This window comes from Cnephaeus nilssonii (assembly GCF_951640355.1).
Source record: "Cnephaeus nilssonii genome assembly, chromosome: 19".
NCBI classification, from domain to species: Eukaryota; Metazoa; Chordata; class Mammalia; order Chiroptera; family Vespertilionidae; genus Cnephaeus; species Cnephaeus nilssonii.
In genome coordinates this window covers 13,869,658-13,897,300 of record NC_137090.1, presented here as the reverse complement: position 1 = coordinate 13,897,300, position 27,643 = coordinate 13,869,658, and the positions used below count along the sequence as shown (strand labels likewise).

The 27,643-nt window shown below is 59.2% G+C and overlaps 1 protein-coding gene across 4 annotated transcripts; it reads left to right on the top strand.

The window, feature by feature from the left end:
- The first annotated feature begins 33 nt into the window (after positions 1–33).
- FMNL1 (formin like 1) lies at positions 34–27,266 on the top strand. Of its 4 annotated transcripts, none has more exons than XM_079797153.1 (26): positions 34–377; positions 10,321–10,404; positions 11,911–12,024; positions 12,910–12,983; positions 13,306–13,389; positions 13,782–13,919; positions 15,725–15,833; positions 16,369–16,445; positions 16,656–16,749; positions 17,677–17,751; positions 18,045–18,155; positions 19,563–19,712; positions 20,244–20,345; positions 20,504–20,711; positions 20,951–21,295; positions 21,479–21,603; positions 22,480–22,682; positions 23,162–23,396; positions 23,562–23,630; positions 24,711–24,791; positions 24,874–25,003; positions 25,153–25,316; positions 25,576–25,677; positions 25,816–25,911; positions 26,177–26,297; positions 26,752–27,266. In XM_079797153.1, the coding sequence occupies exons 1-26, from the start codon at positions 249–251 to the stop codon at positions 26,853–26,855; spliced, it is 3,324 nt and encodes a 1,107-aa protein (XP_079653279.1). In that variant the 5' UTR covers positions 34–248; the 3' UTR covers positions 26,856–27,266. The 4 variants fall into 4 exon arrangements, with proteins under 4 accessions (XP_079653279.1, XP_079653277.1, XP_079653280.1 ...); XM_079797151.1 differs by having other exon boundaries at positions 20,504–20,756; positions 21,014–21,295; positions 26,752–27,265; XM_079797154.1 differs by lacking the exon at positions 26,752–27,266 and adding an exon at positions 26,461–26,644.
- Positions 27,267–27,643: the final 377 nt, after the last annotated feature.

The window sequence follows — 27,643 nt, the reverse complement described above, 5'->3', positions numbered from 1 at the left end:
TGACTTCCTCCCCCCACCCCGCAGCTAGCCGCCCTGCGCCTCGGACGGGGCCGCCGCGATGGGACGCCGCGCCCGGGCCCCTGCGCGCCGCTGAGCCGAGCTCCCGCGTCGCCGAGCCCCCCGCGACCGCCGCCAGCTGCTGCTCACCTCGTCCCCCAGGCCGGGAGCCTCGTCCCCCGCCGCCCCCCCCCCCCGGAAAGCTGGATTTCCGAGGCTGGAGGCGCCTGGCCGGCTGGGTGGGGACCACCATGGGCAACGCGGCCGGCAGCGCGGAGCAGCCCGCGGGCCTGGCCGCGCCGTCACCCAAGCAGCCCGCGGCACCCAAGCAGCCGATGCCCGCGGCAGGAGAGCTGGAGGAAAGGTTTAACCGCGTCCTGGTGAGTGTGACCTGCCACGCACCGGGCGCGGGCGGGGTGTGTGTGTGTGTGGGGGTGGGGGGTGGGGGTGGGGGCTGCAGGAGCTCGGCACGCGTCCCCGCCCCCGGGGGCTCAGGTACCGCTTGGAGATCCCCAGCCCAGGGGCTGCCCTGCACGGGGTGGGACCGACAGTGGCTTCTTCCAGTAACTTAGCACTCTCCCCCCAAAACTTTCTTCCTCAGTCACCCCGTCTCCCTCCCCGAGACACCCACCCCATCCCCCAGTGCTCTTTGGATCTAAAGGTTTAAGCAAAAATGTCCCGTGAGCAAGTTGGGAGTGGAGCCCGGAGAGGGGTTCGCGGGACGCCCCCTTCGCCACCGCACACAGGCCCAGACGCCAGGCACGGGTCTGGAGCATCCGCTGTGTCTCAGGGTCAAAGATGGGAGGGGTGACATTTAACCTCCTGGGGGGCTGGAGACCCAGCTGAGGTGTTGGGTCCCCATTTGTTGGTGCCTGGGCTGCTGGCAGCTGGTCCTCAGATGGCGCAGAGGGGATGTCTGTGTCCCTCACCCCCCGTATCCGGGAGAGGCTGCCGGGTCCTTATCCTGGGCACCCCTTCCCCACTGCAGGGATTACAGTGGGGAAGGATGGCGTCAGGAAGAGTGGCTCACTCTGGCTTGGTGTGGAGCAAACGTCTGGAGGCACCCACACTGCCAGTCACCTGCTCCCCGGGGATTGGGGATGTGGGGACGTGGCCACTGGGGAGGGAGCCGTCAGCTCAGGCTGAGCCTGGAGGCAGCCAGGATGTGTTTGGTGGGTGGGGGCTCCCTAAGACCTGGCGGGAGGCAGAAGTAAGGAGAAAGGGTCACTCGTTCTCACTTCCCTTTCCCCACCTCAGCCCTGCCCCAGGCTCCCCGGCTCCCTTCTCTAAGTGCTGGTGGTCAGCTCCCTTGCTGGACACTGGGTGACAGGCGCATAAGGCCCTGCCTCTCCCCAGTCTGAGCAGCCGGGCGCTGCAGGTCTGAGGGGGGTGGGGGGCCCAGGGCGGCGCAGGCAGCTGAGCAGTGCTTCTCCCCTCTGCCTCCCTGACATCATTTCCCTTCCCCTGGCTCTTAGGCCGCACTTGCCAGATCCTCTGCACGGCCCCTCCTAACAGTTCCTGGAAATCTTGGCTGCTGCCCCCTCCCAGGAGGAAGGCTAGGAGGGTTTGGAGGAGCCAAAGGGTGGGGTCTGGCCTATCCTTGAGAAGCATCTTGCTTGATTATGGGACAGGGAGGGACGCCGAGGGACACCTCACACCAGGCTAGGCCCTGATTACCCCATCCCTACACCTGTTCCTCCTTCCCCAAACCCATAGCCTGGCAGAGCTGAGCTGAGCTGAGCTGAGCAGATGGGGAGGGGGGAGAATGAAGAGAGACAGTGTCTGGGGCCATCTGGGGAGCCTGAGTTGCTGGTGGATCCCTGGACCGCTGCCAGCTTGACTGGGGAACCCAGGTCTCCCCCCCCCCACACACTCCCCAGCCCCCCGAATGTGTGTCTGTGGCTGAGGATTGGACCGGCTCTCAGGGAGAGGTCCAGGCCCCAATTCCTTCTCTGTGACCTGCGCGAAGGAGGAGGAGCCATGTGAATAATTCAGACCCGTGGAAGTCCAGAAGTCAAGTGGTTGAGGCTCTGATGCATGTGTAGACTTGATTGCTCTGCTGGCGTTTTGGCCTTTGCTCAGATTGGCTGAGTCTGACACTACATGCCATTGGGAGTCAGTCCCTAAGTACCAGGGTGTGGAGGGTGGAGGCCCCAAGATGGGCCTGAAAAGGGTGTCCTGGTGGGGAGAAGGGTGGTGGCTGGGTAGAAATCTAGGGCAGCACCACCCCGGCCCCCGGGAGCCCCCGTGTGTTTGTTTACACCTCGTCTTCCTGGGGACAGATCGGCCTGTCCCTCATCCTGTATAGACCGAATGCACTCAGCCCAAGGTGACTTGGCCAAGAACTTGGCTCTTCCCGCTCCCCACCAGCAGGGGCCTGAGCGCCAGCCTGGGGTGGCAGCCTCGGTCCCTGCCTGAGGCTGCTCAGGACTAAGGCTTTGGCTAAACCCACGGGCTTGGCAATGGGGACTGTAGGGCATGCCTTCATCGGAGCACGGCCTCCTCGGCCAGAGCTGAGTCCTGCCCTTCGTGACTGTCCAAGAGAAGAATCTAAGACGGCTTAGTGTGATGGGCCACCCCCCCCCCCCCCCCCCCGCCGCCAGGGACCCCCAGTCTTGATGGGAGAAACACAGCCCGCCCCTTGGGATCCAGTCACTTGGCCCCAGGGAACCTCTTTCTTTCATTTAAGCTCCGCCCTTTCATTCTTGGTAGGGAGCAGGATCCCGAAACCCCAAACCACTCCTGGGCTCCTGGCTGTGGGACCCATCTTGTAGGTGAGGGGTGGTGCCCCCACCATGGCCCGCAGCCAAAAAGGAGACGGGGGAGCTTGCTCTTCCTTTCCCCCCGGGCAGCCTTTCTCCCATGCAAGGGTGGGTGGTGGGCCTCCTTTTCCAAGAAGGCCGTACGAGAGAGGGGTGCCCCTGCTTAAAATGGGGGTGCGGAGAAAGGGCAGGTTGAGCCAGGATTTCCGCCTGCTGCCTTAGCAACAGTGGGGGAGCGAAGCTGCCCGGCGACATGGGCCTGCTGCAATGGTGGGCAGCCAGCCCGCCAGGCTCTGCACTCTCGCCCCTCCTGTGCCATGCCCACGGCTGGGTGTCTTCCACCCCCTCAGGCCTCCCCCTGCCAGGGTTAGGGTTTGGGATGGCAAGACACTCTTTCCAGGCCTGCCAGAAGTGCCATGCTTAGGGTCAGGCATAGGGCACCCTGATCTGGGCAGGGAGGAGCCTGCAATCTTAGGGCAACAGGATCCGGGGAAGGTGACTGGGATGTTGTGTTTGAGGCTGAGAGTGATGCTGGCATCCAGAAGGAGGCTGGACCACGTGGAGAAGAATTTGCCTGATGGGGCCTAGCTACCCGGGAGTGCCCTTAGCCTGTGCCCAGGGTCGTGGGCACTTGGCTAGGCTGTGTGGAGCGGTCAGGACAGCCCCAAGCAGGGTGTGGGTGCTGGGATCCTGCTTTCAGCTGGACCCCACCCCTGCTGGGGCTGGTGTAAAGAGCAGAGGTGGTATCTCCATTCTGCGGGCCTGTCAGGGAGGCGCTGTCTCCTTGACCAGCTCCTTCCCTGGGGCGGGGCAGATGAAGTATGGGGGCACGTAGCTGTGGGGTGGCTCAGGCCCTGTGCCCCCCATCTCGGGGGTGTCTCACACAGAGGATCCCAGTGGAGCGGTGGCCATGTGGTCAGATGCTGGGCTGGGCAGAGGCTGTGGGTTGACATTCCCAGCAGGCAGGGCGGGCACATGCTGACCCTGGCACCCAGGGATGCGGTGGGCGTGATTCACAGTGACATCTGGGGCCAGTTGGCAGAGAGCTGGGTGAGATGGGCAGGAGCAGGTGGGGCTGCTCTGAGGGCCACCTCTGCATTTTCCCCAGAAACGTGGAGCCCCGGAAGGTGGCTTGGGCCTCCTGCCTCTGAGAGGGGCAGGGGTTACTCATGGGATCGGCGGAGTAGATTCCCGGGCTTTGGGGTCACGAAGCTTGGGTGTTGAATTTTGTCTTTGCCTCTTTGTGACCTTGAGCAAGTTATCTAGCCCCTCTGAGCTTCAGTTTTCCTCACGTGTAAAAAGAGGATAGTAATGGTACATGCCGACCTTCTAGGACTGTTGGAGGGATTAAACAGAGTTGAGGGACCCGCCCTGTGTGGCTCAGAGGTTGAGCCTCGACCCATGAACCAAGAGGTCAATTCCTAGTCAGGGCACATGCCCGGGTTGTGGGCTTGATCCCCCAGTGGGGGGCGTGCAGGAGGCAGCTGCTTGATGATGTTTCTCTCATTGATGTTTCTATCTCTCTATCCTTCTCCCTTCCTCTCTCTCTCAAAAATCAATTAAAATATAAAAAAGTAAATAGAGTTGAGGGGATTAAATAGAGGGTGTAGCACAGTGCCTGACACCGAGCAAGTGCTCAGTAGACACTCTGCACTGTGAGGCAGGGGATGACGGTGGGGTCCGCCCGGTCCTCTCCATCTTGGAGCCCTTCTAGGTGGAAGAGCCCACTTATGCCTCTCCCCTGCCCCCACCCCCATTACCAAGACCAACCAAGGTTGCCGTCTTTAGCCGTCACGGGCCAGGCGGCCCTCCCTGCCATCATGCAGGTTGGCAACAGTAGGGCCTACGCTGAAAACTGCCTGGCGGCCGGAAACCACGAGAGGGAGGGCCCACCTCTCTCGGAGGGTGGGGCAGCGGTGGTGCTAACGGTAGCTGGTTAACTGTGTGCACATGTGGAGGGGGGTAGGGAGGCCTCCACTTCCCTCTGAGAGAGGGTGCGCTGGTGGTGGGGGGGTTCCCCAGTGAGTAAGAGCTCGGTGTGGGCAACAACAGGAAGCGTAGGGTGCTGGGTGGCAGGAAGTGGGGCTGGCTGTTCCTGGTTCCTCAGACGGGAGACTGGGCCAGGCTGTCTGCAGGAGACCCCGGGGGGCCAGGACCCACATGTTTCATAGCCCTCAGTGCTCCTTCTTTAGAGGAAACGGGATCGTCTCACCCGCTTGCCAGCCAGGTCTCCTTGGGCAAGCGATGTAATCTCTCCGTGCCTCAGTTTCTCATTTGTGAAATGGGGATTGAAGTAGTATCCATCTCGTAGGCTTGTTGTTGAGGGTTAAATGAGTTAAAGCATTTAGAATGGAACCTCACACAGAATGTTTTGGGAGTATTTATTATTATTATTATTTAAATATAATTTTCATTGATTTCAGGGAGGAAGGGAGAGGGAGAGAGAGAGAGAAACATCAATGATGAGAGAGAATCACTGATCAGCTACCTCCTGCATGCCTTCTACTGGGGATCGAGCCCGGATCCCAGGCTCGTGCCCTGACCGGGAATTGAACTGTGACCTCTTGATTCAGACATCTGCACTCAACCACTGAGCCACACCAGCCAGGCTGGGATTATTTATTATTATTGTTGTTATTCTCCTACCAACTTGGCTTTATGGGCAGTGCCTGCTTCCCTGGCTCCCACACTGCTTGTCCTTGTCCCTGCTGTGGGAATCCTTGAACCCTGATGGGAGAAACTCTTAACTTTCTGGGGTTCTCAGTACTTGATCCTTGGCTTGGGCTACCCCACAACCCTCTCCTATAAGCCTGCATTGCTTGCCCTAAGGGCCCCAGAAAATCTATATGTTGGATTTTTTTTTTTTAGTGGATAAAATTGATTGTTTTTGAAGATATGCTGAGAGCTCTAAAACCAAGGTTGAGGCCAGATAGAGATGGGTGGGGGCGATAGATGGAGAAGTGGGGGCTGGGGGACAGGGCTACTTCTAGGCTCATTAGGCTGTGGAACCCCTGCAGGGCTGGCCTGAGACTGGGGTTGGTGCCCAAGCTCAAGGGCATCCTGGGGCTCCAAGGGCGGGCCTCAGGGGAGAGGGTGGGCAGGTGGGTTGGAATCAGTCTCAGCTCAAATGAAAGTGAAACTGGAGGGTGTGGCTGTGTCCAGATGTAGCTGGAGCCCCTCAGTCTCCAGGGACGCCTCCTGACGTCAGCACTTGGGGTGGGGGGGGGGGGCGCAGTGAAGACCTGCAAGGGACTGGTCCTGGCTGAGCAAGGCTGGAGGAACCTCTGGCACTCAGAGAGGTGGGAGTAGGGAAGGAGGAGACTGATCTCCACACATTTTTTAAAAAAATATATTTTTATAGATTTCAGAAAGGCAAGGAGGGGAGAGAGAGAGAGAGAGACAGAAGCATCAATGATGAGAGAGAATCATGGATTGGCTGCCTCCTGCACACCCCACACTGGGGATCGAGCCCACCACCCGGGCATGTGCCCTGACCAGGAATCGAACCGTGACCTCCTAGTTCATAGGTCAATGCTCCATCACTGAGCCATGCCGGCCAGGCTGATCTCCACACATTCTAATAGAAAAGAGGAAACATTGGGAAATCAGCTCCTTTTCTTGGCTGTACCCCAGGAGTTGAGTCCTATCTCCTTCTCCCTCTGACCCAAAGCATAAAGGGAGCAGGGGAGGGGTGCTGAAGGGTCAGGTCATTTTTGGCCAAGCCTTGGCGACAGGTTTGTTTTATCCGGATGTTTTCACTAACTTCTGCTCGCCACACCATCCCTCACCTTGGGATCACAGACCCACTTCCCCACCCCCCAGTCTGAAGTGCCTCTTCATGGTGGTGCATCACCGAAGGGTATTATTGCCACACAGTGCACACCTTCGCGCGGGTGTTCCCAGGGGCTCTGTGGGTCTGCGAGGCAGGAGGGAAGTGTGCCCATTTCATTCTTTTACTATTTGTTTATTTTTAAAAATATATATTTTTATTGATTTCAGAGAGGCAGGGAGAGGGAGAGAGAGATAGACACATCAATGATGAGAGAGAATCATTGATCGGCTGCCTCCTGCATGCCCCGCACTGGGGATGCATAGGGCTCCCTGACTGGGAATCAAACCGTGACCTCCTGGTTCCTAGGTCGATGCTCAACCACTGAGCCACACCGGCCAGGCAAGCGTGCCCATTTTATGGAGGAGGAAGTTGAGGCTCAAGGAGCAAAGAAGTGATAGGGCTGGTGGGCCCAGAGCTGCCCCCGCCCCAGGAGGCAAGCCACCCACCGCTGGGTGTCCCTGTCCTTTCCCGGTCCATTTGAGCTGTCAGCCAGACTCCTGTGCGTCTCCCAGGGCTCAGCCCCATCGTGCTGCCTCCTGGCTGAGGGCCCTGGGTCTGGGGGTCTGTTCTCATTTTTCAGGGTGGCCTCACCCCGCTCAGAGTGAATGGCATCCACCGGCCCCTCTCCCGCTCCCCAGGGTGCCCATCTCCTCGGTGGGCACAGCCAAGGAACAGCTGCTAATTAGTGCTCAGCGCTGTCAGAGCTATTTCTGATCTCGGAGCCTAAATTTAGCCCGTCTGGCAGGCTGGCATGCGGGCCTGCGGGCCTGAGGGGGGCCAGGTGGGGAAGGGGCGGAGGCTGTGGGTCAGGACAGGGGTGCCAGCTCCAGCAGAGGCCTCCCCCTCCCCACTAATAACCCTGGTGCTGTCCTGGGGGACGGGCCGGGGCGCTGGGGCAGAGTTAGCTCTGGGCTCCAAGCCCACCCAGCTCCCCTCTTACTGGCTTCGTAACTGGGCCCGGTCCCAGTCTGTGCTTGCACCTGTAAGGCGGGCTGATCATGGTGCCAGTGATGCTGTGAGAGTGGACGGCGGGCATCTGCGTGCAGGGCTCAGAGCATGGCCAGCTCGGTAAGCTTTCAGGCAAAGCCGCGGGGACCATTCCAGGCACAAACAGGTCCCAGGTTGTTGAGGGCCCGGGAAGACCCATGTTGGGAAGTGGCTCTCTCCTCTAAGGCTCAGCTGCCCCTCACCGCGCTGCCCTCCTCTCTGGTTCTGGCCGCTGCTCTGGTTTCCTTGTTATTGCCTGTCCTCTCTCACTGCTTCTTCCTTCCCCTTAGCCTTGCCCCATCACTTTAGCCCTGCCCCGCCCTGGATCTCTGTGGGGTGGGGATGGATGAGAGAGAGAGAGAGAGAGAGAGAGAGAGAGAGAGAGAGAGAGAGAGAGAGCAGGAGCAGGGAGGCCTCCCTGGCCCAGTAGGACCCTCCCCAAGGCCAGGACTGCTCTGGCTGTGGTCAGGGTTGGGTTGGAGGAGGTGGCGGATGAGACAGCAGCAGTTTCCTCAGTCGGGGCTCACTTTCACAAGTGGGGCGAGGAATGACGCACCCCCATGCCCCGCCGGCTGGGGGGCTGGTGGGAGGGCAGTTTCACCTTTCACCTCCTCGGGGCCCAGACAGAAAGCTGAGGCAATGGGGGCTGAGGGCGCAGCTTCCTGTGGTCTGGGGCTGACCGAGGGCAGTGATTTTGGGGATGAAGTCTGGGCCGAGCCCTAGCACTAGGCCCAGCACCCCAGAGAGGAAGCTGGCTGTGGGGCCTCGGTGGGTGGGGCCCCCTCTCAGCTCCAGCTATGGCCTCCTGTCAGGGCGACGATGTGAGCTGGGGACAGAGGCTCCCTCTCATATCGCCCGAGGAGACTTGGAGCCCCGGGAGAGCAAGAACTGCTTCTTGGGGTCTGACACACGGCAGACGCTCCGTAAACCTGAGGTTCACTGCATTGGGGTGAACTGGCATCGTCTTCTGGGTCTCTTAGGAAGACATGCTAAGTCTCGGGGATCCAGGAGCCCTGAGTGCTGGCAACACCCGCTGACTCCACAGCCCCAGCAGGACCCTGTGCTGCCCTGTGGGGGAGGGGCTTGACAGGGACACCACACCCAGGACATCCTTGCTGGGGCGGACCCAGGCAGAGCACTGCTGAGGTTTCCTTAGCTCCCGAGGGGAGTCCCAGCCGGGCCACGGGTACCACACACCTAGCCTGCCGCCTGCGCTCCCCAGGACCTGTGGCTGGGTGACCTTCCCCTGGAATCCCCCCTCCCACCCCCAGAGCCATGAGGCACCTGCTTGGAACTCCCTGACCTTCTGACCTCAGCTCCCTCAGCCTGTCTCCATCCCCTTCCTTCCAGAAGTGAGAGAGGTGGGAGGGGCTGGAGAGGGATGGGGAAGAAGGCTGCTGTCTGCAAAAATTCATTGCAAGATGTTTTTGGTGTTGTCCTAGCCCAGTGGTCGGCAAACTCATTAGTCAACAGAGCCAAATATCAACAGTACAACGATTGAAATTTCTTCTGAGAGCCAAATTTTTTAAACTTAAACTTCTTCTAACGCCACTTCTTCAAAATAGACTCGCCCAGGCCGTGGTATTTTGTGGAAGAGCCACACTCAAGGGGCCAAAGAGCCGTATGTGGCTCGCGAGCTGCGGTTTGCCGACCATGGCCCTAGCAGATTCGGCTCAGTGGATAGAGTGTTGGCCCTTGGACTGAAAGGTCCCGGGTTTGATTCTGGTCAAGGGTCAAGGGCATGTACCTTGGTTGCAGGCTTGATCCCCGGCCCTGGTTGGGGCACGTGTGGGAGGCAACCAATCGATGTGTCTCTCTCACATTGATGTTTCTATCTCTCTGTCTCTCCCCCTCCCTTCCACTCTCTCTAAAAACCAATGGAAAAATATGCTCGGGTGAGGATCAACAAAAAAGTTTTTTCTGGCATTTGTGAGACATTGGTGTCCTGGGTTGGGCATGTGGTGTCTAGTGGTGTGTGGCCACACTTGAGCCTGGCTGTAGATGGCTCTCCTGTTAGCTTCTCACCCCAGTGGAGAAGGGATGATACCTTCTTATTGCACACTAGAGGCCCGGTGTACGAAATTTGTGCATGGGGTGGGGGGGGGGTTAGGGGTGTCCCTCAGCCCGGCCTGCACCCTCTCCAATCTGGGATCCGATTGGGCCTAAACCGGCAGTCAGACATCCCTCTCGCAATCCAGGACCACTGGCTCCTAACTGCTTGCCTGCCTGATCGCCCCTAACTGCCCTCCCCTGCCGGCCTGATCACCCCTAACCGCCTCTGCCTCGGCTCCTGCCACCATGGCTTTGTCTGGAAGGACGTCTGGAAGATGTCTGGTCTAATTAGCATATTACCCTTGTATTAGTATAGATGGGAAGATGAGCCCAGAGGTGTTTGAGGTCCCAGGAAGTTAGGCTGAGAACCTACACTCCTGCCTGCATGCCAGGTGTGCCAGGGAGTTGTTGTGGGGCGACAGAGCTCAGGCCCTGGGTCAGGCAGACTCCTATTCAGATCTCAATGTCCCTTTCTAGCTGTTGGGCCTAGGGCAGGGCGTTCCCCCTCTGTGCCTCAGTTTCCTCATTGGCTAATGTTACTTCTCTCCCGGGGTGAGGGTGACGGGGATTCATGTGTATGACAGACCTCTAGGGAGCTGGTCCCTAGTGGGTTCCCTGAAAATGCCCATGCTCCCTCCCTTCCTGCTGGGCCCCAGGCTCAGGGTCTGTGTCTTGTCCTCCCCCTCCCAGAACTGCATGAACTTGCCCCCGGACAAGGTCCAGCTGCTGAGCCAGTATGACAACGAGAAGAAGTGGGAGCTCATCTGTGACCAGGTGGGTACCAGGACGCTTCTGCCACTGGATGCCCTGCCCTGGCCAGGCTGGGGCTGGCTGGAGAGGAGGCCCTGCCATGCTGCCCAAAGGGCCAAGACCCTGCCCAGAGGCCAGTGTAGCACGTGGGGAGGAGCTGGGGTGCTGGCGGCTTCTGCAGGACTCCGGAGTCTCCCTCTCTTGGACATGGGCCTCCCCGGAGACCCATGAGTCATGAGCAGGGCTGGGTCTGTCCTCTGGAGAGCTGGCCAGTGCAGCTGGGGCTGTGTCACCATCCTGCTCAGCTTCCTGGAGCAGCCTCTGTCCACCCTCCAGCTCTGGTCGGGGAAAGCAAGGGACTCCCCCTGGGTTGGACATCTTGGTCTGACCCCAGGGGAAGTGGGCAGGGTCCCTGTCCTCCTTTTACCGTGGGTCCAGAGGAGCTGCCGTCCACCACGCAGCTCCCCAAAGCCCAGCGGTTACTAAGTGGTGGAGCAGGGACCGGAGCCCCTGCCTGGTTCTGGGCCGTCGGGAGCCTGGGCTGCCACCTTCCAGGCTCCCTGGCAGCCCTGGCACTTCCAGCTTCCAGGCTGCTGTCCATGGTAGCAGGAGGACCCCTCCCACTGCGGCCACAGGGCGGGGTCTCGTTGCTGCAGAGATTTTAGTGAACAGGGAGGCCGGCCTGTGGCCTGGAGGCTGAGGGTGGGGAGAGGGGAGCAGGAGCCTCCCCAGGGAGCCAGGGCTAGGCCTTCTGCTGCTGCTAATGGATGGGAGGAGCTGGCAGGGCAGGAGTCTGGGGATGGGGGTGGGGCAAGGGCTAGGCCTTGGGGAGGGGTGGAGAGCTACCACCAGAGGCTTTGAGAGTGTAGTGGGGGGTCCCTGCCACTGGGCCTGGCATCTCAGGTTGGGGCTCAAAGGCCTGGGAGAGGTGGAAGGTGGGGGGCTGGGCAGATGTGAAGGGCCTGGGGTGGGAAGGATGGGAGCGCCTCCGGCAGGAGGCCTTTGATATGCCACCACCTCTTTGTGCGAGTGGCTATGGAGCGCTGGGTGGGGCGGGGGAGTCAGGAGCACAGGAGATGAGCACACACAGGTACCCAACATCCCAGGGGACTGGACAGCTGGGGTAGTGTCCTGGGGGAGGGGCCCTCAGCCGGCGGAGGACCTGGGCCCTTTCCTAAGGTCCCTCCAGAGTGTTTCTCTTCCCAGCACGCCCAGCTGTGAACTGGGTGTGGGCCAGGGCGGCGGGGTTGGGAGGGTGCCCCCAACTGGGGGGGTCTGAGTCCCCTCCTCCCAGGTGGGGTGTATGGCAGGACCGACCCCTCCATACTCCACCCCGAGGCTGTGCTAGGGCCACAGTGGGAAGGAAAGGCTAGGCCCAGGCCCCGGTCTTTGGAAGTGGCCTGGCTGATGGTTTGGTGAGGCCTTTGGTATTTCACAGGAACCTGGGGTCAAAGCTGAGAATGGGATGCTGGGACAAAGGCTGGTCATTTGCCCTGGCTGGTTCCTGTACACCCCATTCCATCTCCCCAGGAGCGGTTTCAAGTCAAGAACCCCCCCACAGCCTATATCCAGAAGCTGAAGAGCTACCTGGAAACTGGTGGGGTCAGCCGAAAGGTAGCATCGGATTGGATGTCCAACCTGGGGGTACATGTCTCCCCCCTTTTCTCTGTTCCTTTTCCCCTGCACTTCCAAGCTCGGGGCAGCTGGAATAACTGTGTATAAACTTTCCTGTGGTTGTGTGGGTGCATGTGTGAGTGTGTGTTCACAGGGACTGAGTGTCCTGGGCAGGCACTTGCACAGGTTCCTCTGCATATCCTGTGTGTGCTTACACTGCACGCCTGTGTGTACTTGTATAGGCGTGTGTGCCCCATGTGTCTGTGCATGGATGTGCATGTGTGAACTTTTGTATTCACATATGGATATGTGTGTACCTTTTTTAAAAAAAATATATTTTTATTGATTCCAGAGAGGAAGGGAGAGGGAGAGAGAGATAGAAACATCAATGATGAGAGATCATTGATCGGCTGCCTCCTGCACACCCCCCACCGGGGATGGAGCCTGCAACCCAGGCATGTGCCCTGACCGGGAATCGAACCGTGACCTCCTGGTTCATAGGTCAACGCTCAACCACTGAGCCACACCAGCCGGGCTGTGTGTACCTTTGAGTCCATGTACAGGGTGTGTGTGTGTGTACCCCATGTGTAGGTACCTTATATTTGTGTCTGGATGTGCATGTGTGTGTGTGTACCTGGGGTATTCATGTTTGAATGTGTGTGTGCCCTCTATCCTGGGGGTGTGTGTGCTGTATGTCTGTGCATGGAGGTCTGTGTGTGCACCCTGCGAGTCTGTGCATGGGGGAGTATGTGTAGCCTGAGAATGCTTATTCTGCTGGGCAGGTGTGAGGAGGTGGTGGGGGAGGCTGAACGTGAAAGGCCAGTTATGGGGAAGGGCTGGCTGCTCCTGCAGGGCTTGGTGGGCCTGTGGGAGGCAGGGCTCCACCCACTAGACTCCCCTGTTCTTGGCCCCCAGTTTAAGAGGCGAGTGCAGGAGTCCACTCAGGTGCTGCGGGAGCTGGAGATCTCCCTGAGGACAAACCACATTGGGTGAGCCAGGGCTCAGCTCTCCCTCGGGAGGGCCTGGAGGAGCTCTGCCTCCAGGCAGCCCCCGGGGCTTCCCTTGCTGAATCCCCTCCTACCCCTCCTCTCCCTGTGGGCCACCTCCGGGGTAGGTGTCCGGGACAGCTTCTCTGCCTCCTCTTCTACCCACACTCTGCCCGCCCCTCGAGGCATGGCCGGGCCGTGGGTCCTGCCTGAGCCCCCGAGCAGCCCTGGGGAAAGTGCGCCCCAGGGGCCCGGGCCTGTTCTGCGTGCCCACCCTGGGCAGGACCTTCTTCCTGCCGGCCCTTAAGGAGCCCCGTTTCCGCAGGTGGGTGCAGGAGTTCCTCAACGAGGAGAACCGTGGCCTGGATGTGCTCCTCGATTACCTGGCCTTCGCCCAGTGCTCTGTCACGTAAGCCCTGCCCTTGCCCTCATGCTGCTCCTGAGTGTTGGCCCACGCTTTTCTGTACCTTGCCGCTCCGCTGGTCACTTCCACATGGTGCAGCCCTAGCCTGCCCTGGAACCTGCACTTGGCCTTGAGCAATGCCTCTTCCTGAAGGCCTGCCATGGATAGGGCGGGATGTATCTTGGGGAGCCCAGCTGGGACCTGGTGTCTTCCTCTTCTGTTCCACTGTTCCCTCTCCCCCTACTGAACCCAACACAGTGCCAAGAACACAGCCTCCTCCTGCCCACTAGTCTCTCCTGCAGGACGGTCTCTCCCTCAATCCCCGCCCCCCCCCCCCCCCGCACTCCTCTCTTAAGTTCCCCTGCAGTGTGGGCCTCCAAACCCACTCTGACCCTCAGGTATGACATGGAGAGCACGGACAATGGGGCCCCAAGCTCGGAGAAGAGCAAGCCCCTGGAGCAGTCCGTGGAAGACCTCAGCAAGGGCCCACCCGCATCCTCGGCGCCACAGCCCAGGAGTCGCCACCTGACCGTCAAGTACGTGGGCCCCATGGCGGGGTGATGGGGAGAAAGGAGAATTCACCCCTAGATCTCTGCATACAGCCAGCCTCACTCTGGGACATCAGGGGCGGTGGGAGGGGTAGCCTGGCATTGGGATCAGAGTAAGGGCCTCAAACAGAGCTCGGGGCAGGGATGGGCATCTGGGTGGGTCTGGAATAAGGAGGCGGTTTCTGGGTGAATGGGACCCCTCTTGTATCCATCTAACGCCCTGTTTTCTTCCATGCGGCCTCCAGGTGCCCCCCTTCTCCCCGGTATGTAGCTGCCTGCGGGCAGGTGCATGCCTGGTGGTCTCCCGGGTGGTGGTGGGTGGGGTGAGGTGTTTAACTGATGCCCTTGGGGTTCAGCTGCTGTAGATAGGTCACCCCACCCTAACTTAGGGCATCCTGCTGGGAGGTGGGGGGAGGGAAGAAGGTGGCCCTGGAGCCTCATGTGGATGCCCACCTTCCTCTCTCCCTACTTTGGGTAGGAAGAGGACTGACTTCATGTTAAGACCCAAAAGCTCACAACATGCTCATTCATTCATTCATTCATTCATTCATTGAACAAATATTTTTTGGCATTTACTGTGTATCAGTCATGGTGCTCAGGAGACAGATTACCCTGCCCTCGGGAGTCCTTGGTCTGGTAGGGGACAATGTGTGACAGGCTGTCATGGAGGTGTGACTGTGAGCTCTGAGGAGGGAGGCAGCCACGGGGGCATCAGGAAGGCTTCCCAGAAGAGGTGGTACTGGAACTGTGTCTTACGATGACATGGGCTTTACCGGCAGTGATGGGGGCAGGGAAAGGCATTTCAGGCAGAAGGAACAGCATGAGCAAGAGGCGTAGTTTTGCAACGATGAGAGAAGGGTAATGGGGGCAGACAGAAGGGTAAGGTGGAGCCTCCCAGTGTTGTTGGATACGTGATAGAACTGTCAAGAAGAACTGATGTGGAGGTCACAATTGGCAAGATCTGCAACAACGAAAAAAATCACGTTTTTTTAGCAAAGAGTTACTAAGCATCTCATATAGCATCTACTATGTGCCAGGCACTGTTCTGAGCTCATTTCATAGTCCCAACAGCCCCATCAGAGAGGTGCTATTATTATCATTCCTGTTTTACAAACGAGGAAACTGAGGCACGGGGAGACTAAGTAACTTGCACAGAAAGTGGTGAACTGGGATTTGAAACAAGGCACTCTGAATTCAGAGGCCGCCTCTTCGTATGGAAGATACGCCCATGTGGCCCGAAGCGCCCCCTGGTGGAGAGCATTTCCATGGCGGTTTCCAAGCTTTGTCTTCTCTCATAGGCTCTCCATCTCCACAGCCTAGTAACCCTTCTTTTCTTCTTCTTCTTCTTCAAAATATGTTTCTATTGATTTCAGAGAGGAAGCGGGAGGGAGAGAGATAGAAACATCAATGATGAGAGAGAATCATTGATCAGCTGCCTCCTGCACAGCCCCCAACCGGGGATCAAGCCCACAACACGGGCATGTGCCCCGACCGGGAATCGAACCTTGACCTCCTGGTTTCTAGGTTGATGCTCAACCACTGAGTCACACTGGCTGGGTCACAGCAGCCCTTCTTAATGCCAAGTTGCTGTTAAGGGTCTTTGTTTTCCTGACCGCCCCCCTCCACATCCTCCCCAGCATGTCAGGCCCCAGGCCTAGGGACTGAGGGGAACTTCCAGTCCTCAGCCACCCTCTTTGGTTGGGTAGATGTGCCCCCCTCGTAGTGTTGGGGGTTTGGCCGGGAAGCTGGGTTTGGGACTCTGACCCCTGCTGCCTCCTCCCCACCCCACCCAGGCTGACCCCAGCCCACAGCAGGAAGACCCTGCGGAACTCCCGCATCGTCAGCCAGAAGGATGACGTCCACGTCTGCATTATGTGCTTGCGTGCCATCATGAACTACCAGGTTGGTCAGCCAGGCCAGTTCTTGTCAGGGGCTTCCTAAGCTGCTGAGGTGCTGGGGCCGGCTGTGCCCCCACCCTGTCCTCCACTGGAGGACCTGGGGATCTGGGCTGTTGGCTCAGGCTCTTGAGGTTGACCATCTTCTGCCCCTTCCTGGTCAGGTCCCCTCGAGTACCCTGGGCATGAGTCTGTCTCACCTGGGGACTTAGGCATACCCACCAAGAAAGGCTGGTCACCAGACCCATGGGGAGAGCAGCTCTGGGTTATTTCATTGGGAGGAGTGTTAAGTGAAGCCGGTCCTCCCTCCCTCAGCCGGCCTTTGAGGACTCACTGTCCAAGGTGCTGAGTCCTGACACTGACTTTTGAGCAGACAAAGGTATTGGAAAAGAGGGACCAGGCTTTGGCTGCCTCAGAAGAGGCTGTGGGTAGCTACAAAGAACTTCCCAAGCTCAAGGGCAGTGGTATGGCCCTGGCGATCCCAGAAGTGCTGGCAGTCCTGGGGGTCTGCCTGGAGGAGCTGACCTCTCCTCTCTCCCCAGTCTGGCTTCAGCCTCGTCATGAGCCACCCAGCCTGTGTCAATGAGATTGCTCTGAGCCTCAACAACAAGAACCCCAGGTGAGGTCCAGGCCCCTAGCCTTTCTCTCTCTAGATTCTCCTGCTACTTAACCCTTGTCTACTTTGTCCCCCCCCCCCCCATTCCCAGGACTACTGCTCAGGCTCATTCCACCCCACTCCTCAGCTTCCCTGTCTGCCATGAGCCAGGCCCCTATCCGCCTTTGAGATGGGCCTGCTGTTCTTAAGGGACAACCTGACCTCTCTCCCCAGGACCAAGGCTCTGGTGCTGGAGCTGCTGGCGGCTGTGTGCCTGGTGCGGGGAGGACACGACATCATCCTTGCAGCCTTTGACAACTTCAAGGAGGTACTGGAGGCCCCCCCCAAAGGTGTACTGTCCTCTAGTGTTGCTGAGAGCCCTGCTGGCAGTTGTGGCCTCTGCTGGGGGAAGTTGGGGCTGTGAGGTGGACATTTGGGGAACACAGGGTGGGACAATCTGGGATGGGGAAGCTCTGAAGAGGAGTTGTAGAGTCACGTAGGGGCACTGCCTGGGGTGACAGGGACAACTATGAGCATCTGCTGACCCTCTGACCCTCAGCCTTGCCATATCCAAATTGGACTTGATCCATATACATCTCAGAGTTGCTGACTCTGGTTCACTGGCTCATGAGAAGGGAATGCTTGGGAACATGATGCAGAAGTCAGCACATGGCATTCATACCTTTAAGGAATATTTATTGAGCACCTACTATGTGTCAGACACAGAGTGGGCACTCGAGATATATTAGTGATCAGTCAGTGAACAAGAGAAATACGGCAGGGAAAGGCAGATAATAAACAACATGATAAATAAGCAAATTACATAGTGTGTTAGAAAATAAGTGCTATGGGGAAAAAGTGAGGGATGCTGTAAGAGTTGGGGGAGCTGGTTGCAGGTGGTCAGGGAGGCCTCAGTGAGCAGGTGGGATTTGATCAGAGCTGAGAGGGAAGTGAGGGACCTGGCGTGGCGGCTGTCTCAAGTAAGGGCACACCAGACAGATGGATCAGCAAGGGCAAATGCCCTGAGGTGGGGATGTGCCAGGACAGGATGCCAGTGTGGCCCGAGGGCAGTGAGTGAGGGGGAGGCTTATGAGGGACCGAGGGGGAGCGGAGGTTTTGAGCAGAAGAGTATCCTGGCCTGACTTAGAGTTAACTTGAGAGGAGCTGGTGGGGGGGGGGGGCAAGGGTAGCAGCTGGAAGATGGCTTAGGAGGTGTAGCCTTGGGGCCTCAGTGACAGCCGTTGTCCCCACCCAGGTGTGTGGGGAGCAGCACCGCTTTGAAAAGCTGATGGAGTATTTCCGGCATGAAGACAGCAACATCGACTTCATGGTGAGCTCAGGAGCCCAGCGTGGGCGCGGCCACTCTCAGGTGCAAGGTGTAGCCAGGGGCCTGGGTATCTGCCCCTGCAAAGTATGAGGATTGATGGGGGGGGGGGGTTAGGTTAGAGAGGGGGAGGCTGGAGGGAGGGGACATGGGGAGAAATATGGGTAGGGACAGAGCTGGGTTAGTGGAGTGAGAAATGAAGGAGGCAGACTTGGGGGGTAAATGGGGGGGGCAGAAGGCACTGAGAACCCCTCACCCAGAGGATCACAGACCTGCTCATGTCTCCCCCCACCCCCCAGGTGGCCTGCATGCAATTCATCAACATCGTGGTGCACTCAGTGGAGAACATGAACTTCCGAGTCTTCCTGCAATATGAGTTTACCCACCTGGGCCTGGACCTGTACTTGGAGGTGAGCCCTGCACGCTCCCCCGGACTTAACTGTTTGCCCGGAGTATGGCTCAGTGGTTGGCAGCATGGGTGTTGGGGTCAGGCAGGCCTGGGTTCAAATCCTGGCTCTCAGTGGGACCTTGGCTAGGTCTCTTCTCTCTGAGTCTCAGTTTTCCCATCTGTAAAATGGGAGAATCTTAGCGATAATAATGACTCTCAATAGGATGGTGTCTGCCACATAATAGACACCCGATCCACGGAGCCGGGCACTAGAACAGGCTGTGGTGGCCCTGGGTCTGGCCCCGGGAGCACATAATGGGGAGGGCAGAGATACTGGGCCGAAGTGAGAGCTGGCGCACACTGGCTGGGCCCAGGTCCTGGCAGCTCCTTTTCCTGGGGAAGGGGCACAGGGGGCTTGGTGCGTCCTGGCCTGAGCAGAGAAGCTGCAGCTTTCTTCTCGGATTCCTTGGGAGGCTCCCTGGGGGAGGGCCTTGGGGACTGGATTGATTAAGCCGTGACTAGCAGCAGGCTAGGGTGCTATTTCTACACAAGGGGCTATTATTCAGCCACAAAAGGAATGAAATACTGATCATGCTACAACACAGAGCCTCGAAGACGTTATAAGTGAAAGAAGTCAGACACAAAACACCACATAGTGTATGATTCTTTTTTTAAAAAAATACATTTTATTGATTTTTTACAGAGAGGAAGGGAGAGGGATAGAGAGTTAGAAACATCGATCAGCTGCCTCCTGCACACCCCCTACTGGGGATGTGCCCGCAACCAAGGTACATGCCCTTGACCGGAATCGAACCTGGGACCCTTCAGTCCGCAGGCCGACGCTCTATCCACTGAGCCAAACCGGTCAGGGCTGTATGATTCTTTTATAGAAAATGTCCAGAATAGGTAAGTCCATAGAGATAGAAAGTGGATTGGTGGTTGGCGGGGGCTGGGGGAGAAGAGAATGGGGAGTGGCTGCTAATGGGGACAGGGTCCTGGAATGAGATAGCAATAATGGTTGCACAACCTTGTGACTATACTAAGAACTACTGAGCTGTTCAGTTTAAAATAGCGAATTAAATCTCAGTAAAGAATAAAGGAGCCCGGCCAGTGTGGCTCAGTGGTTGAGCATCGACCCATGAACCAAGAGGTCACCAGTTTGATTCCCGGTCAGGGCACATGCCGGGGCTGTAGGCTCGATCCCCGGTGGTGGGCGTGCAGGAGGCAGCTGCTCAATGATGTTTCTCTCTTATTGATGTTTCTATCTCTATCCCTCTCTCTTTCTATCTTTAAAAGAAAAAAAATCAAAAGAATAAAGGGAAAAAAGCAGGCTAGGGCCCCGGCCCCTTCCTTTGGGCTCTGGTGGTGATGGGGGTATTGGAGAGACCCCTCACACCAGGCCTCACCCACCCTTCCCTCTGGGAGACAGAGGCTTCGGCTCACAGAGAGCGACAAGCTGCAGGTGCAGATCCAGGCGTACCTGGACAACGTGTTTGATGTGGGCGTGCTGCTGGAGGACACCGAGACCAAGAACGCTGTGCTGGAGCACATGGAGGAGCTGCAGGAGCAGGTGACCCTGGTGAGAGCCGCTCCTGACCTTGGCCCGGAACCTGGTCGGCCCGCAGGTCCCCGCACCGGCATCAGGCACCGGGCTTCACACGGTTCTAGGAGTGAACTGGGCACGGCTGCCTGGCTCCTGAGTTTTACCTGAACCTGCATCCTAAATCCTCCGGGGTCTTTCTCAGTGCGTGTTCATGGGGCTCCTACCCTGTGCGGGGCCTCTGGGGACGACAGGCCCCCTCCTCTCCCAGCGCCTAGACCCCAGGCCCTGACTTGGGGGGACCGTCCAGCCCAAGGCCCCTCCCAGCTGTTTCCTCTTCACCTACCTCCCCCATTAGTGGGGCCTCGGATTCCCCTTCCGGGAGAACGTTAGCGCCCTCAGTGCCTCACCCACTGGGGTCAGGTGCCAGGCTCAGCCCACCCGACACCTTGGGCTGTGCGGCAGGAAGCCGCCCCCAGCTCTCCAGACTGCCATGCCTGGTGCCGCCCCCTCGCCGGGGGTGCCAGTGCCTGGCAGCGGGTGGGGACTCACCATGTGCCACTGCCACAGCTGACAGAGCGGCTTCGGGACGCGGAGAACGAATCCATGGCTAAGATCGCGGAGCTGGAGAAGCAGCTAAGCCAGGCCCGGAAGGAGCTGGAGACCATGCGGGTGAGGTCGGGGCCCTGGGCCGGGCCAGGGGGGAGTCTGGGTCCCCAAGAACAGACCAGCGGGGCTTCTAGACTTTGTACCTCCCTCTCCCCGGTGAGAGGACGGGGCTCCGTGGCAGGCCCGCTGGCGGGCACTGACCCCGCCCCTGGGGCTTGCAGGAGCGCTTCAGCGACCCCGCCGCCGCGGGCGTCCCCAGGCGGCCGCCGGAGCCGGAGAAAGTGCCCGCCCCCGCCTCGGCAAGGCCCTCGGCTCTAGAGCTGAAGGTGGAGGAGCTGGAGGAGAAGGGGCTGATCCGTATCCTGCGGGGCCCCGGGGATGCTGTCTCCATCGAGATCCTCCCAGTCGCTGTGGCAACTCCAGGCGGCGGTGATGCCCCGACTCTGGGAGTGCCCGCCGGCTCCCCCAGCCCAGGTGCGCAGGACCTCCAGGCTGGGCGCGGTAGGGTGGGGGGACCCGGGCCTGGAGAGGGAGTCTCAGGACACCTGCCGGAAGAGCGGGGAGAGGTAGGTTTGGGTCGTGGGTGCAGCTCCGGCAGATGCGGGTGGGTGGGACCGGGGACGGGTGCGCATGCGTACGGCGGGGAGGCGGAGACCAGACCCCTGGAGCGGAGACGGAGGCACCTTCCTCTCCCCTTCCTGACTCTCGGTCCTCTCTCCCACCGTCTGCAGAGCCGGTTCCCGGAGCAGCAGCCCCGCCCCCACCGCCCCCGCTGCCCGGCCTCCCCTCCCAGCAGGACGCCCCGCTCGTGGAGCCCCCGCTGGCCCCGCCCCTCCCCGGCAGCGCGGAGTCCCCGCCGCCGCCTCCCCCGCTGCCCGGAGTCCTACCGCCCCCGCCGCCGCCGCCGCCGCCGCCGCCTCCTGGCCCAGGTGGACTGGTGCCTCCGCCCCCCCCACCGCCCCCCGGAGGTCTCTCTGATGCCCTTGGAGAGCCTGGCCCAGAGATGGGCCCCGGTAAGTGGGCCACCCCGGGCTGGGGGCAGCTGGAGGGGGGGAGGGCCTTGGCCTCAGTGTCCTCCAAGCACCTCTCCTGCTACCTACCTCCTGCTGCCCGGTCAGGCCTCGCTGAACCCTGGTTCCCTCTGGCCACCCCACCCTCTATGGCCCCCAGTACTCACCCTTCCCTCCCTGTCCCAGGAGTGAAGGCCAAGAAACCCATCCAGACCAAGTTCAGAATGCCCCTCCTAAACTGGGTAGCCCTGAAGCCCAGCCAGATCACGGGTACTGTCTTCACGGAGCTCAATGATGAGAAGGTGCTGCAGGTGAGTGAGGCCTCGCTTGCTGCCGGTGTGGGCACCAGAGAAGGAAGGGACTTGCCTGGGTCATGCTGGGCACCAGGAGTGGTCATCTCCACCCCATTTCACCGACGCGGACATGGAGGCCCAGGGATGGGCGTTCAGCCAAACTGGATTAGTGGCTCCAGTAGGCAGTGTATCCTTACACTCCTGGAGGCGTCTGGCCTCTCTCCCCCCTTTTGAGACCCCTCTCCACCACCTTCCCACAAACAACCAGGGCTTCAGTCCTTCCAATCCCACTTTCAGTGTTTTTTTTTTTTTTTAATATATTTTTATTGATTTCAGAGAGGAAGGGAGAGGGTGAGAGAGATGGAAGCATCGATGATGAGAGAGAATCATTACTAGGCTGCCTCCTGCACGCCCCCTACTGGAGATCAAGCTCACAACCACAACCCGGGCATGTGTCCTGATTGGGAATCGAACCTGCAACCTCCTGGTTCATAGGTCGACGCTCAACCACTGAGCCATGCCGGCCAGGTCCACTTTCAGTTTTTCAAAAGGCTTGTGTTCTCCGGCCTCCAGGCCATGGCTCAAGCTGTTCCTTGTGCCTGGAATGCCCTTCCTTTCCCCTTGGCCAATTCAGCTCTTCCTTCATCTATAACTTCTTGGAGTCTGGGTCCCCCGGGTTGGGTACTGCTCCCCCTCCTTCTCCTCAGTGCTCCCCGAGCTTCCCCTGTATCCCCCATCAGGGCCCCTGGTCAAGTTGAATTACTGGCTTGTTTCTTTCTCTGCCAGTGGCCAGGCCGGGGCTGGATAGGTGGCTCCAGCAATGAGCACGGTGCTCAGTCAGGAATGTTCTAGACCCCAGCCCACCCAGCCCACCTCCTCTCCCTGTGTCCTCAGGAACTGGACATGAGTGACTTTGAGGAGCAGTTCAAGACTAAGTCCCAAGGTCCCAGCCTGGACCTCAATGCTCTCAAGGGTAAAGCAGCCCAGAAGGCCCCCAGCAAGGCCACACTCATTGAGGCCAACCGGGCCAAGAACCTGGCCATCACCCTGCGCAAGGGCAACCTGGGGGCGGACCGCATCTGCCAGGCCATCGAGACGTGAGTGCCTCTGCCCTGGGCTGTGGGCATCCCAGCCCTTCTCCCAGGCCAGTGCTTAGGCAGATCCTAGTAAAAGAACCCCAACTATGGGATAGGGCCCACCAAGCTTCATATCAACCCTAGTCAGGCAGTAGGGGGGGGACCTTGTTCCCATGTTCAGATCGAGAAACTGAGGCCATACTGTGAGTTCATGCCCTGATTGAGATGCTCCCATTCCCCCCACTACCCTCTCCCCACCTCCTTGCCCAGCTATGGGCACTCAGGCTCAGGCATTTACAGCTGGACATCTGCCACTGATGTATGACGGGGACCCCAGGCTTTCCAGCTGCCAACTTCCCTTGACTTCTACCTCTTGTTCCCTGAAGCTGTTGGCAAATAGCAAATACTGAAGTTCATTTATTCAATCAAGGAAGGGGAGGGGATAGTCCTGCTCTCAAGAACTGGTGGGTATGGAGCAATGCCTACTCCTCTGCCTCCAGGTACGACCTCCAGGCCCTTAGCCTGGACTTCCTGGAGCTGCTGACCCGCTTCCTGCCCACGGAGTATGAGCGCACCCTCATCGCCCGCTTCGAGCGGGATCAGCGGCCGATGGAGGAGCTGTCAGAGGAGGACCAGTTCATGCTGCGCTTCAGCCGCATCCCGCGCCTGCCAGAGCGCATGGCCGCGCTAACCTTCATGGGCAACTTCCCGGATACTGTCCAGCTGCTCATGCCGGTGTGGGCGGGGCAGGCAGAGTGGTGTGGGTGTGGCCTGGGTTGAGGATGGGGTGAGGGCCTCCCCAAGCCTGGGCTCCAAGAGGACATTTGGGAGTACTTGAGCCTCCTGTGGGCTTGCCCCCACCTAGCCCCAATTTACCTTGCCTCTCCATCCCATCCCCAGCAACTGAACGCCATCATCGCAGCCTCAATGTCCATTAAGTCGTCTGACAAACTCCGCCAGATCCTGGAGGTAAGATGCCGGGGCAAGGGCCTGGGAGGTAGGGTCCACCCTTGACTCCTTGCCTGTTCTAGGTCTTATTAGAGGGAGACTCAGGCCCTGCCCTGCACACCTAGGCTGCAACAAATACAATGTTCCCACCTCTCACATACAGGCTCAGGGTGAGAGTGAGGACCATGTACAGGATGGGGCAAAAGAATAAACTCCCAGAGTTTATACTTAAAATATGTTTTTATTGATTTCAGAGAGGAAGGGAGAGGGAGGGATAGAAACATCAATGATGAGAGAGAATCATTTATCATCTGCCTCATGCACGCCTCCTACTGGGGATGGAGCCTGCAACTTGAGCATGTGCAGGAATCGAACCATGACTTCCTGGTTCATAGGTTGACGCTCAACCACTGAGCCACACCAGCTGGGCTATTCTTGTATTATTATTTAAAAAAATATATTTCTTTATTGATTTCAGAGAGGAAGGGCGAAGGAAAGAGAGATAGAAACATCAATGATGAGAATCATTGATAGGCTGCCTCCTGCACTCCCCCGACTGGGGATTGAGCCCACAACCCAGGCATGTGCCCCTGGCCGGAATCGAACCTGGGACCCTTCAGTCCGCAGGCTGACGCTCTATCCACTGAGCCAAGCCGACTAGGGCTATTTATTAATCATTGTATTCAAAAGTGGATACAACTGTAAACCTACTTTTGCCCCCCCCCCCCCCATACAGCATCACACCTCAGACCCTGCCTGGGGTTACTGGGGGATTAGCAGAACCCACATCTGCTCCGTGGAGTCCAGGGAAGCAGTAGAAATGGCAGTTAGAAAGGTGGCGACTCCACAGCTTAGGAGGAGAGGTTGGCAGCCCAGTTTTGGGTAGGAATAACAGAGGGCCAAATTGGGTGTGCCATGGTGTTAGCCGTGCACAGGTGTCAAACGTGTCCACGTGCATGTCCATGTACCATGGACCTGAGGGTCCATGCAGGACTGGGCTGAGTGTGGGGCTTGCTCTTTGCCGCCTTTCCCTGTGCAGTGGATGCGCTCTGGCAGGGCCTCCTCAGCTCATTACCCTGCCGGGCGCCTCGTCTCTCCTAGATTGTCCTGGCCTTCGGCAACTACATGAACAGCAGCAAGCGTGGAGCAGCCTATGGCTTCCGGCTCCAGAGCCTGGATGCGGTGAGGGGCGAGAGGAGGGGGTCCCCTGGACTGGGAGAGGGGGGAGGGCTGGTGGCCTGTGGCTTACAACAGGCCATTGCAGCTGCTGGAGATGAAGTCGACGGACCGAAAGCAGACCCTGCTGCACTACCTGGTGAAGGTCATTGCTGAGAAGTATCCACAGCTCACAGGCTTCCACAGTGACCTGCACTTCCTGGACAAGGCGGGCTCAGGTATGGGTGGGCATCCCCCCTTCCTTGGGTTGGGGGAGCGGCTCAGCCCTGGAGATGGATATGGGTTGAGAGAAAACAAGGCGATCACAGGATGCCATTGGACAGGGATGCTGCCTGACTCCCTGCTTCTCTACTGCCCCATCCCCCAGTGTCCCTGGACAGCATCCTCGGGGACGTGCGCTCCCTGCAGCGAGGCCTGGAGTTGACCCAGCGGGAGTTTGTGCGGCAGGATGACTGCGCGGTGCTCAAGGAGTTCCTGAGGGCCAACTCACCCACCATGGATAAGCTGCTGGCGGACAGCAAGACCGCTCAGGTGGGCTGGGGCTGGCCAGGCCCCGGAGATGGGAGGGTGGGCAGGGGGTAAGCAGGGCTACCTAGGTGGGGGTCGAGTAGCCAAGGCTTGGACGGGAGTGGACACCTTGGGGGATGGAGTAGGAGTGAGGGGCCACCTGCCAGGAGGAGCAGAGTTGAAGTCGCAGGTGTTTTATTGGGGGAGGGGAGGGGAATGGTACGGAGCCGTGGTCAGGCTTCGAGGGGTCCACACCGATGGGGCTGACAGGCTGTGTCTGCAGGAGGCCTACGACTCTGTGGTGGAATACTTCGGTGAAAACCCCAAGACCACGTCCCCCTCCATGTTCTTTACCCTCTTTAGCCGCTTCGTCAAGGCCTACAAGGTATGAGTTTCTGGCAGGCAAGCTGGGCCCACTGCACCCTTTCCGGGTGGGCAGTGGGAGGGGCGGGGGCTGCTTCTGTTGGGGGGCGGGATGGGTGAGGGAGACCTCAGCTCATGGAGACCAACCTTGGCCCCTCAGAAAGCTGAGCAGGAGGTGGAACAGTGGAAGAAAGAAGCGGCTGCGCAGGAGGCAGGCGCCGACACGCCAGGCAAAGGGGAATCCCCAACACTCAAGGTAGGCAGCTGCCCCTGAGCGTGGCCCTGGGATGCAGGGATGCTGAGGGTCCTCATCCCTAAGACCGTGAGGGAGCATCCGCTCTGTGCCCCCCCACACCCTCATTTTTACCGATGGACCCTGTGAGTAGCCTGGGATGGGAATGAGTTCCTTCTGTCCAGCAAGTGGGGGCTTGCTGGGGGCAGGAGGGCACCAAACAGGGTGTGGTGGTGTCGGGGGGAGGGGATCCTGGAACTGGAGCTACATCCCCTCCCGCTCCCCCCAGTCCCCACCCAAGGTTCGGAGGCCACAGATGGACCTCATCTCGGAGCTGAAACGGAAGCAGCAGAAGGAGCCGCTCATCTATGAGAGTGACCGGGATGGAGCCATTGAAGATATCATCACAGGTGAGGGCTTGGCCAGGCCTGTCTCGTCCTCCGTCTGTCCTTCTATGCTGTCCTCCATCCACCTCCCACCTTGAGGGTCTGGCTGCCTCACGGCCTCTTTGTTACTTTTTTCTGTCTTTTTTCTTTTTCCTTTCTCTCCCCACTCCCCCCTCCTCCCCCTCAGTGCTCAAGACGGTGCCCTTCACGGCCCGCACTGGCAAGCGGACATCCAGGCTCCTCTGTGAGGCCAGCCTGGGCGAGGAGATCCCCCTCTAGCTCTCAGGTATCTCCGACAGCCTCATAGCCCTGGGGGCCCTGCACTCTTCTGGGACCTGCAGCTGGGATGTGTTTGAGGGGGTCTGGTAAACATAAACAGGCCCCTTCCCACATGTATACAACCTGGGTCCCTAGGAGGGTAAGGCCTGTGCCCAGTCAGACTCCTGAAGGGTAAACGCGTCTGTCTCCTCTCTGCTAGACCTGCGGAACCAGCCCTACATCCGCACAGACACAGGCCGCCGCAGCGCTCGCCGGAGACCCCCGGGACCCCCCCTGCAGGTCACCTCGGACCTCTCGCTGTAGCCCCTGTTTCCGCAGATGGACTCTGGGGATGGGGGAGACGGGGCAAGATGGGGCTCAAGGAAGGTGGTCCTCAGCTCGGCTGGGCCGGGCAGCCCTTCTGTCGCTGTCCCCAGCCAGGGGCTCACCCAAAAGGGCAGGCGCACTCTCATCTTGCTACAGGGGTCGGTATCGCCGGCCCCTCCCCCCAAAGGCTGCTTGCAGCGCCCTTCTCCCCCCAATAGCCATACTGTCCTTAGCCTCAGCGGGAGCCTGGCCGGTAACTTATAAAGTGCAACCTCGCCCCTCCCCCCATCCGGGACTCTCCATGGACCTTATTTTTATACAAGATTAATAAAGATGTTTGCAAAAGGTCTGCATCCGCTCCGTGCCCCCACCACACAGCAGCCTGTCTCGTTCAGGAAACGCTCCAAGTCCTTCATAGCAGGTGTCTGCAAACCGGCTCGCGGAGGGGAAAGGGTGGCTTCTGTCCTAGAGTTGGGGGGTGGTGGTGGGGAGGAGGGACCCAGTGTCAACCACCTGTCTGCCCCGCCCCTTATCTGCATGGCCCGCCCCCGCCCGCCGGCCCCGCCTCCTTCCCGGGCTCTTGCCTTGGCTGCTTGGCCCCGGGTTAGTCCCGAGCTTGGGGTGGCTGGAGGGGTAGGACTTGGGAGGTCGGACTTAAGAACTCGGGGCGGTTCCGCATCCCGTGTTAGGTATCTGAGTAGCAGGAAAAGGAGGGGCCAGTCCTGAGAGCGGGCCCGGAGTGAGAGGCCCTCTTCCCTCGGGTCCCACCAGCCTCACAAAGGGGT